The 11,877-nt window shown below is 43.5% G+C and overlaps 1 protein-coding gene across 1 annotated transcript; it reads right to left on the minus strand.

Moving 5' to 3' along the window:
* Nucleotides 1-10,577: 10,577 nt before the first annotated feature.
* LOC139767064 (tyrosine-protein kinase Lyn-like) lies at nucleotides 10,578-11,306 on the minus strand. The gene has a single exon (XM_071696029.1). It carries the CDS (start codon nucleotides 11,304-11,306, stop codon nucleotides 10,578-10,580), a length of 729 nt encoding a protein of 242 aa, XP_071552130.1.
* Nucleotides 11,307-11,877: the final 571 nt, after the last annotated feature.

An 11,877-nucleotide genomic window follows, 5' to 3' on the forward strand; every position in this document is an offset into this window, starting at 1 on the left:
GGCTTTCGTATGAATATAGATGAGTATGCAAAAATGCTCATCATATCCTACAGGTCATAGATCATCAGAAATTTAATCACACGTCACCCACTGATGAATAATCAGTTCCAGGAGTTTTAATCTTTAATCTTTTTTGAGGGGGGGTGGGGAGGGAGGAGGGAACTTGGGGTGGATTTCTATAATTAGGTTTACCATATATCCTATATCAAGTCAATTTACATCATGTATAGCTCTCTCTCTATCTCATCTATTGGTACTTATTCATCACCTCTTTTCCTCCCTATCACCCCCATCACCCATCTCCCATCCCCAGTCATGTGCATCCCTTCACCTAGAATTCCCATTCATCTCCCCTATTCTCTCCCTTAATGGGTTTCTGACCCCTGAAATGTCTTTTGTGCAATCGAAGCCTCTCTAATTGTTTGTTGGGAAGAGTCTGCTCTATGGCACTCTCCTGCCCCAGGGCTTACGGTATGCGACAAACACGTGATTGATATAAACACAGGCCTATTCATACATAAACACAGAATAACCAGATAATATATAACATGAAATGAACGCGTAAAGGACTATTAAGAAAGACGTGGAGAAGTACTTTGATAGTGTATAAGAGTGTTGGATGAAAGGAACGAAATGAATAAAGACGTGGTAAATGCAAAGAGAGTACACACACGAATTTAGAAGAAAAAAGATTAAAATCGATGGGGCGCGCGCCTCTATGAGTGTAAAACTCCCTCCTTGTAAAAGATCAAATAGGTAAGGACACACACACACACACACACACACACACACACACACTCACACGTAAACACACGTGAGTATGCAATCAAGCAACGGAGAGAGAGAGAGAGAGAGAGAGAGAGAGAGAGAGAGAGAGAGAGAGAGAAACACTGAAGTGTTCTTGCCATTGATTAAAACAAACGAAAATGTTCTTTGAACAGGTTGACACGCACACACACCCTTTCCCACCCCTCTCTCTCTCTCTCTCTCTCTCTCTCTCTCTCTCTCTCTCTCTCTCTCTCTCTCTCTCTCTCTCTCTCTCTCTCTCTCTCTCTCTCTCTCTCTCTCTCCTTATATCACCGCCCTCATCGCCGCTGCTGCTGCTGTTCATTAACCGTGAACGGAGAGAACAAATTCCCCCCCCCCCCCCACACTCCCTCACCCATGAAGAACATATGAACCAGCTTCCTCGGGCGTTGGACGAACACGAATGAACTTCGTATGATTAAGTCAACACCACATCCGGTTAAGGTAAACTTAAGGGAATGAGAGAAGGAGTTACCCCCCCAAAAAAATCCACATCTGACCCTCAAATCCCACCCTAACATTTCATACAATTTATACAACTTGATCAAATCCTCTTTGAAATCGATTCTAACCTGATATAGACGAATGAATGAACTATTTCTGGTAGAGTCATTGGCTTGGGTAAAGGTTAGATATCGTCTATAATAATCAGGATATAGGATTAGATTGTCTTGTAAACCCCCTCAGAGATCGTCTGTAAATCAGGATATAGCATTAGATCGTCCAATAGACCCCCTCTTTTTTCCCCTCACTCTCTACTCGCCCTCTTTTTTTCTCTCTCTCTCTTTCTCTTTAACCCCTTATGGCATCAACACTGTGGAGTGGCGAAGGGTTTCGTAATGTCATTAATATCTCGACGCCGCCACCCCCGCTGGGAAATCATGACGCCACTGTTTTATATGGTGAGTTATGGAGCGTGAGGAAGGGAGAGAGAGAGAGAGAGAGAGAGAGAGAGAGAGAGAGAGAGAGAGAGAGAGAGAGAGAGAGAGAGAGAGAGAGGGGGGGGGATAAGGACAGACGAAAATTAAGGAATGAAGTAGAGTGAGGGATGGGGTGAGAGAGAGGGAGGTTCGTAGGAGCCAGATGGAGTAGGGATGAGAAGGAATATACGATGGAAATAGGAGGAAAAGTAAAGATGGAAGGAGATAAAGAGAGGGAGAGGAGTATAAATGGAAGAAGGAGGATGGTGGAAGGAGGGTAGAAGGAAGGAGGTAAGAGGAAGTAGGGAGAAAAGGAGGGGAGATAAAGGTAGCTTGAGGGAAGGAAAGATGGAGTGGAAAAAGGAGGAAGACAAGGTAGATGGAAGGAAGAAGGAGAAAGTAATGGGGGAAGAGAAGGAAAAGGAGGAGGAATAGGAGGAGGAGGAGGTGGTGGTAACAATTACACCTCGTCGAATTACTTCTCACTCCAAAGGTGCCCTTCCATGCCCTGCTACTGATTGCAGCACAGCCGTTGATCCAAAGGAACCCATGGAAAATGGTTCCTGATGCTATATGATATACATCATACATGAATGTATATATATAAATTCATATTATCTGTGAGAAAACGAGAGCCACCAGTATAACCCTTAGACACGCCAATGGACACGAATGTTTGCTAAATGTAGCGTCGAACACCACAATGTGTAATCTCTCGGCCAAGTCCCATAAATCCCTCTCCACTAACTGTGTTTGTACAGGAGGTCGCCTCGGGTCAGGACCCGGCTGAACACGTGGTGGGAACACGTGGTGTGGTAGTTGTGGCCTCCTGTGATAGTTTCCAGTTCAATATGGTTAGCACGTGGCGCCCCCCCACCACCCTTGTTCCTCCTGCAGAAGCCAGTTAGCAGGAGATATACGAGGCGTGTCCTTATCTACTCACACACATACTGAAACCGTAGGAATTTGACCCTCAGACGCCCTCGTCTCTCGCTGGCTACTTGCGTATAGGGCGAAAATTCTGTGGGACGTTTAGGACACAAGATGATATTTTTGAAGAGAGATTATAAGAATTTTTGTGGCTGTTCATTGGCTCATAGAGTTTTCAATACGTGTTATCACACACACACACACACACACACACACACACACACACACACTTTACATATGTACATTTGCATGGACAACTGCTAATGAGGTGAATGTGGAACTGGAAACCAATCCCTTGTACAAGAAGGAACGCAGGATCCAACCCTAAGGAAAACGAAGGATTCTTCCGTCTTCCCACGAAGGATTCGGTTGAAATGACACTCTCTAGATCTCTTCAAAATTACGTCTCCATTTCAAAGTTGACAGACATATCTAATGCAATTATGGTACTCTTAACTTTCTCTTCTAAATATACGTCTATATCAAACTTCTTTTTTCTTACGTATATCTTATACTTAAGTTTGATTAAGCGTGGATATCTAACGTTTCTTGCTTGGTTCATATGTTTTGTCATATTTCCTCTTTGATTTCATCTGGTTCAGTGTATTTCTGTTAAGAAAATGGTATATGGAATTGAAAGAGAGAGAGAGAGAGAGAGAGAGAGAGAGAGAGAGAGAGAGAGAGAGAGAGAGAGAGACCGACCCCCCTAAGCAATGGCTATCACCAGGCAGTAATATTCTCACGTTTCCCAATCTATAAACACATCCAGGAGTTTGACACGAAGATAAATAAACTTTCCCCTCCGAAATGAAAAGTTGACGTGTACCAATTTTTTTCCCCCCGGCGATCGAAGCGAAATTAATTGATCAGAGAAGCGAAGCGAAGTTACTGGATGGGAGGGAGTTTGTTCGATCATTGACCTGCCCTACATCGTGACTATGGCCTCGTGTCATGGTCGGTGTGGAAGTAAGACGACGGAAACGAATTTCGTCAAACCACTTCTGGGAAAGAGGGAGAAAAGAGAGAGGGTGCAAAACAGGATGGCTCATGAGATAGGGGAGGAGGGAGGTGGGGGGGAGAAGACAGGATGGTGATGGAAGGTAAGAGAGGGTGCGATAGGAAAGGAAAGGGTCTATGGTATAGCATGGAAAGGGAGGAAGGACCCTTGATGAAACGTAATGGAAGAGGACTTAGATCAAGTTGCATTACTTTGTATGGACGGACGTGTGTGTGTATATATATATATATATATATATATATATATATATATATATATATATATATATATATATATATATGGGAAGGGTGAGATAGTTTAAAGAAAGGAAGGAAGGTACAAAATATTGGCAAAAGGGAGAGAGACAGACAGACAGATAATCACACAGAGACAGACGGAAAGACCTGAGCGGCATTCCTGGCAAGTTAGGGAAGGGCGGGAATTCCAGTAATGATAGTAGGTAGCACTCGAGAGTATGTGTGTGTGTGGGGGGGAAAGGTGAAACAGGAGGGTGTGTGAGGGGCAGAGTCCTGGTCCAAAACTGCCTCGTCTGTAAGATATAAGATGACGTATGGCTCCGTCTAAGTTCCTGTACGGTATGTGAACGCGTTTTTCTCAGATCCAATTCTTCCTCATGTCATCCGTACCTTCTTTATTCTTATTCCCCACATCATCCCTATCTTCCTTATTCCCCACATCATCCCTATCTTCCTCATTCCTCACATCATCCCTATCTTTATTCTTGGCATCATCCCTATCTTCCTCATTCCCCACATCATCCCTATCTTCTTTATTCCTCGCCTCACATCATCCCCTCCCGGCCCCCATACTTCTCATAGCATACCCCCGAGTTATATCCACTCTCAACCCCTCCTCCTTCTTGGAGACGAACCTTTCCTCTCGTCCATTCAGCACGAGTATATCAAGGCAAATATGACGGCTACCGACGGATCGGGAGGATATACCACGATAGACGAGCTGGATAAATCTTTCCTTTAATTCCCAAGTGTCCAGGCTGACCCGGGGTATTTCTGATGACTCGACTGGTTATTTGTAAGAGAAGAAGGAAGGCATTTAGGTTGAGCTATCCGTCGGAACGAAGGAATGAAAGGGATAGATAGAGATGAGGAGGGAGGGGGAGAGAGAGAGAGAGAGAGAGGGGAGAGAAAGAGTACCAGATATGAGGTTTGGCCTTATATAGCGGGGCAAGCGCGCAGCGCTCACCGTAGAGACATATATATATATATATATATATATATATATATATATATATATATATATATATATATATATATATATATATATATATATATATATATATATATATATATATATATATATATATATGTATTCCTTCATATTCATTTTATAAGTTTGATGGTGTAATTGTCTCGAATCTCAATTCAATACTGTGATATCACTCACTATGCAAATGAGGCAGAGGTTCAAAGAGGTTCACGGGCAAATCACCCAATGCCATCATTAACTTCATGATCATCATTAGCATTAGTGCCATTATCATCACTATCATCATCAGTGTCATTATCATCAATAGTCATCATCACTCATCATCATCATCTGTTTCTCATCACCATCATCTTCTGTCTCTGTCATCAATGTCATTAATTCCTATCCCCATCAATGTCTTTAACGACCATCATAACAATACCCGTTAACCACAACAGGTTTGTTTACCTCGCCTCCTGTGGTATCACGTCGATACCACAATAGCCTTAATGCAATTAGACCAAAGCTAGGTCGAGAGGGAGGAGAGGGGAAGGGAGAGTTAGAGGGAGAGTACCCCGTGAGAGAGAGAGAGAGAGAGAGAGAGAGAGAGAGAGAGAGAGAGAGAGAGAGAGAGAGAGAGGAAGAGGCTATGAGAGGGAGAGGGGTAATTAGTCAGTGTCTCTGCATTGGGTCGTTTGTCATGGCGTAACGAGGCAATCCGGCCATCTGCTGGAGCTGTTCCATGATGTTGCCGAGCAAGAGAGAGAGAGAGAGAGAGAGAGAGAGAGAGAGAGAGAGAGAGAGATGAGCTTCTCACCTCGGACCTCTCTCTCTCTCTCTCTCTCTCTCTCTCTCTCTCTCTCTCTCTCTCTCTCTCTCTCTCTCTCTCTCTCTCTAAACATCAATCCACCTAAATCCGGAAATACTGCCAGATCGACCTTGATCTCCGGCATTACTCACCCGAATCCGGATTCAGTAATGCCGATTGTCATCAAAAACGAAGTGCAGAAACGCTGAGGCACGAAATGGAAGCGAAGACACACCAGTGGGAAAAAAAAAAAAAACTTTGTGGCATATAATGCACTGCTTGAATAGATCTTGAGGTCAAGATCCATAAGAAATATACGTTGTAAGATATATATATATATATATATATATATATATATATATATATATATATATATATATATATATATATATATATATATATATATATATATATATATATATATATATATATATATATATATATATATATATATATATATATATATATCACACATCATTAATCGGTACAACACAAAATGTTTATTTATAGCAAATAAATATCATTCTCTGTTATTAAATCTCTTTAGTTTAATACTTGTAGGGTTTAGTACAGTTCATTGCAAAGGTAAAAACCTCGAAAATTGTATGTGATATATAGTATTACCGGCAAATAGTTATATATCTCATCTTTTCCCATATAAGCCTTCTTATAACAAAGGTATCTCATTCTAGCAGACATCTCCCTTAAAAAAAAAAAATCTAAATCCAGACTATAATACATTTGTGCCCCCCTCACCTCATCAGACCGAGGCGGGAAATATATATATGAAATCGAAGTGAAGAGAGGAATTCCGGTGCTCAGGCACCAAGACAAATCCTCCAGATTTTAGGAAGGGTTTGAAGACAAAGACTTCCAGTTCCAGAGTAATTGCTGGAAGGAATGAAAGGAGGTGAAAGACAATGTACGTCTCTCGTTCTCGACAAAAGGTGAGGGAGGAGTTATAGGTTTACTTGGTTTACAAAAGTTTTCGATATGGAACGAGTGTATATAGTTTTCCCAGTGAAGGACAACAGGGTTATTCAAAGTTAGTATCTATGTACTTAAAGATATCTTTCTATGTCTTTTTCGTGAACATACAGCAATGTCTTTTTTTTTTTGTGGTGGAGTGACCCATTTTGCTATCTTTTTCTCTCCTCTTCAGCAGGTCCTCGCTGTAACAATAGGGCTAATATTTCTTTGCCGCTTGAAATTCACCCTTAAAAAAATCTTGGGTTCTTCTGCCTCCGTCAGAGAAAACAGTCCTCGAACGCCTTTTGGAAATTCCATTACCACGTACTTTCTTTCGTCACGCGCCCTTAGCATTATAATCATTCCATTATCAAGTACTTCCTTTAGTGAAACGAGTCCTGCTATTCCTTCGTCGTGTGGAGACTCAAGGATCTCTCAGGGAGGAGGAGGAGGAGGAGGAGGGAGGATAGGACCTGACCCACGTAGTCTTTGGGAGGACGTAGGATCCTGTAAGGGCAAAGGGAGGGTGAAGGGAGCCGAAGGTGCTTGGTCGTGAGTGATGCTAATGAGGATTTAGCCAGACGTGGCAGAGTTCTTTGTTGCAGGACATGAATGACCCATCTACCCTCCTGAGGCATCCACGACCACCACCCCTTACCTCCCAGGACCTGAGTTTAGAAGGGTCCTACTACACAGACCCCCGAACCTCCTTCGGGATCTCCGGGGAGAAGTTACAATCGGCGAGAATGTTAGCAACGGCGACTGAAACGGGTTCCTCCTCGTTCACAATAGATGGTTGCCGTTAGGGTGGGAGTGTGGAGTTGGATATTTTTGTCTTTACGTATGACATTATCTTTGTTCTCTCGTTTTTTCCATATTTGTCATCATTACCGCCGTCATTCATTCGTTGTTGGTCATTCAAAATTGTTCACGTTGTACACACACACACACACACACACACACACACACACACACATACTACCCTCTCTTACGCTACATGTCAAGACTGGGCTTCACACACTGCTCCTCCCGACTCTCTTTACCCATCCCGTGGAACTAATTGGGGCACTTCAGGGGGGGAAAAGTTACGGCACCATCTTGCCACACGGTCACCTCCTGCTAACCTGAGATCCCCCGTCCCCAGGTTGCAGTTCAGCACCGCAACAACCCCGCTGAGCCAACCCGAGCTGGTGCAGACCGGTCCTGGAAAAGCCCCACCTCCCAGCCACACAGTGAGTGTCATCACTCAGTGATGATTAGTCTAGAACCATCACCCAAAACAGCGGGATCAACTGTGTCATAGTGTCAGGGGGTATTTGATGGAAGGGAGGAAGAAGTGGTGAAGGAAAAAGGTGATGGAGGAAGAAACTGGCGGAGAATGAAGGTGGTGGAGAAAGGAGAGATTGTGTTAAACACTCCACCTAACCCCCTCTAACACACACCCACACCCACACACACACACACACACACTCCTCACCCAACGCACTTATCGTATGACTTCATACATTAGAAAGCAAAAAAAAAAAATAGAAAAATCCAGTTTTCATGGCAAATTTTCTCTGGCTGTCTCACTCACACACACTAATCCTGCCATGAGCCGCCCTTATGACCCATACTCAGCCGATGTAAAAATCCCATGAAAACATTAATGAACCAGAATGAATTCAATTTGCACTAGTCTCCTCACTCCTCTATCTCCTCCTTCTCTTCCTCTTCCTCCTCCTCTTCTCATTTCTCATCCCGACCTTTCTACCTACCTCCGCATCCCCTAGTGAATTAACAATGGAGGGAGACAGGAACAATGCACCCCCCCCCTCCTCCCTCACCTGACAAGCAATTAGGCAATTTAGTGCGCTTGTTACGGGTGTGACCTCCGTTGTTTACAGGACGGGAGGGGCAGTTAGGGTCGATGGTTGGAATGTGATTAGATTTATTTTACTGGCGATGGTAGACGCAGGGAGATCGAGTTATGCGCCCAGACGCGTCCAAAATGTATCCATCCATCTAAATGTTAAATCGAACTTCAAGGATTTCGAAGTCAGGTAAAAAAAAAAAAATAAGGGCAGAATGGGCGTTCGAACTTCAAGGTTTTCGAAGTGACGAAAAAAAAAATGGGCAGAGTGAGCGTTTGTTTAGAATCAAGGAAGGGGCTCCTCTGCTTCTAGCAAAGAGATAATGATGTGGAAAAAAAAAAACATTGTATTGTTATGTTTTGATAGTCCACCGCACGTCATCGTTTTCTTTATTGTCATAGTCATTTCTATGGGAGGTAGGCTGATGGTTTGTAACTGATAGGTTGGCACAACGATAGACAAATAGCCTATGATACGCAGATTCCACAAACTCCAAAAAAAAAAAAAAGAAAATGATAAGTGAGGCTTTCGGCCTCGATAAATCCACTTAACTGACGGTGGATAAGTTGATAACCCAAGTGTCAATTATGGGGTCCGTCAGCTCCTCATTTTAGGGTAGTTGGCTCGTAACGAGGCCCCGTTACTACCTAATGTTCCCCGACAATTACCCCCTCCTCCTCTTCCTCTACCCAAGGTTTATACCACTCGCTGGGCAAAGCGAGCGAAGCTTAATGGGATACATGCACTCTTGTTTCGTCTCCATTTATTATAAGGGAGGCGAACGTAAAGATCTGAATACGTGTTTGATGTATAGTAGTAGTAGTAGTAGCACTAGTAGTAGTAGTAGTAGTAGTAGTAGTAGTAGCAATGGTGGTGGTGTTAGTATGGTAGAAGTAGTAGTGGTTTTAGTAGTAGTAGTAGTAGTAGTAGTAGTAGTAGTAGTAGCAGTAGTAGTAGCAATAGTGGTGGTGTTAGTATGGTAGAAGTAGTAGTGGTTTTAGCTGAAGTAGTAGTAGAACTAATACTAGTAGTAGAAGGTAACGCCTTTTCATTTTCTATCCGGGCTTTTTGGAATTAGACACCATTGCTCCAGACACGTCCAGTGGATATGACGGGGTCTTGCATGAAGCTCTTTATCGTTCTTTTACTTCAACCATTCCCTTCCCTCCCACTCCCTTCTCCCGCATACACATTTCTCCTTTTTAAACCCATTCCCAGTCTTCTACCTGACCGCTCCACTGTCGCAGCTGCTAATCCATCGACCTCCTCTCCCTCAGCCTCGTATTTCCAACGAGTGTGTTTGTTTCCCAAGGTTTCATTCAGCCTCCATGAGTCCATTTCTTCTTCTTCTTCTTCTTCTTCTCTCTCTCTCTCTCTCTCTCTCTCTCTCTCTCTCTCTCTCTCTCTCTCTCTCTGGGAATGATCTATCAGCCAGTCATCAGGTTCGCTTCTATGTTTGATGAGTTGCCATGGTTTGTCTTCGCTTCCATTTCGTGCCTCAGCGTTTCTGCACTTCGTTTTAGATGACAATCCGCATTACTGAATCCGGATTCGGGTGAGTAATGCCGGAGATCAAGGTCGATCTGGCAGTATTTCCGGATTTAGGTGGATTGATGTTTAGAGAGAGAGAGAGAGAGAGAGAGAGGAGGGAGGGAGGAGGTAATCCGCCATTACTAGGAAGGGTAATAGACTAGGGTAATACAAGGACAAGAGAGCGAAGTTGATAATTCGTAATTTATATTGCCACTCGTGACAGTTACAAGGACGTGAGAGGTCTTTATAAATCTTCTCTCTTTACTTGTTTATCAGTTTCTTATACTCTCTCTTATAGCAGAACTTTTCCCTCATAAATATAAATAAACAGGAAATGGTTCTTATGAGAAAACTATTTCTAGAGAAATAATAAATAAGGTAATACAGAAGTGAAGAACTTTTTTTTTTATTTTCCACTTTTGACCTATTTTTCAACTTTCTTCCATCTCAAATACACGTAAAAAAAAAAAGTGGTGTCCGTTAGAATTTCTTTATCTTTGTAACATAAATGATAATTCACAAATCATAAGAGCTCACTGAGCTTCAGTCGATTTGACGAATTCTTCTTCCAAGTCTTGCAGGAGTACCTTCAAAGTTGGCCGTTCGCTTGGTTCTTCCTCCATGGCCAGATCCAAGGAGTGGAAGATGTCCCCTGGCACGTAGCAGAGAATCATGCCTATGAGGAAGCCAAAGGAATAGACGTCGGAGGCCTTTGTGCTTGACCCTCCGGCTGCGACCTCTGGAGCAATCCAAGGGAAGTCTGGCTGATGGCAGAGCAACCCGGCATTCCCACCCTCACTACAGGCAATACCCAGATCGATGATGTTGACCACGGGTGCCTCAGTGGGGCCGCTGACGATAATGTTGTTAGCTTTGAAGTCATTGTGAACGATGCCTTTCTCGTGAATCTCCAGCAGTTGGCGTCCTGCCTTGATCCCCAGCTCTTGGAGGTTGTACCCAGCGTTGCTCTCAAATATCAGTTCGTCCAGGGTGTGGCAGCCTACCTGGGTCATGAGCAGGGCAGGGGGATCACGGGCATGTCCAAGAAGAATGGGTGTTCCTCCAGCTCCATCCAGTTTTTCCATGAGGTTGGCCTCATCTGAGAACATGACGACGTTGTCCATTCCGTTTCTAGACACCTTGAGGACGGCTGTGGAATCCTTCCAGGGCACGAGGTACACTGTCCCAGACTGCCCCTCGCCAAGAATTCTCTCCTTCCGGGAAATGAGATCTTCGATCTGTACTCTCTGGAGAAGGGTCATCTTGAAGAAATTTCTAACAAAGTCTGCGAAATGCTTACCGACGTCAACTCGGTATCCCAGATCTTCGGAAATTTAGTGAAGTGGGTGTGAATTGAATATGACCACAAATATAGCCTGGGTGTATATCCCAGTTCTTTAGAAATATAGTGAAGGGGTGTGTAATTAATTATTTATTTATTCATTATACTTTGACGCTGTCTCCCGCGTTAGCGAGGTAGCACAAGGAAACATCTCATTTCCAGCACATCCACCCTCCTCCGCACAACTCTATCTATAGCCCACGCCTCGCAACCATATAACATTGTTGGAACCATTATTCCTTCAAACATACCCATTTTTGCTTTCCAAGATAACGAACGTTCTCGACTTCCACACATTTTTCAACGCTCCCAGAACTTTCGCCCCCTCCCACACCCTATGATTCATTTCCACTTCCATGGTTCCATCTGCTGCCAAATCCACTCCCAGATATCTAAAACACTTCACTTCCTCCAGTTTTTCTCCACTTAAACTTACCTCCCAATTGACTTGTCCCTCAACCCTACTGTACCTAATAACCTTGCTCTTATTC

Source organism: Panulirus ornatus, chromosome 59 (genome assembly GCF_036320965.1).
Source record: "Panulirus ornatus isolate Po-2019 chromosome 59, ASM3632096v1, whole genome shotgun sequence".
NCBI classification, from domain to species: Eukaryota; Metazoa; Arthropoda; class Malacostraca; order Decapoda; family Palinuridae; genus Panulirus; species Panulirus ornatus.

Bases quoted from the DNA above. Each gene is read 5' to 3' on its own strand.
- LOC139767064 (XM_071696029.1), bottom strand. From the start codon at position 11,306: ATGACCCTTCTCCAGAGAGTACAGATCGAAGATCTCATTTCCCGGAAG.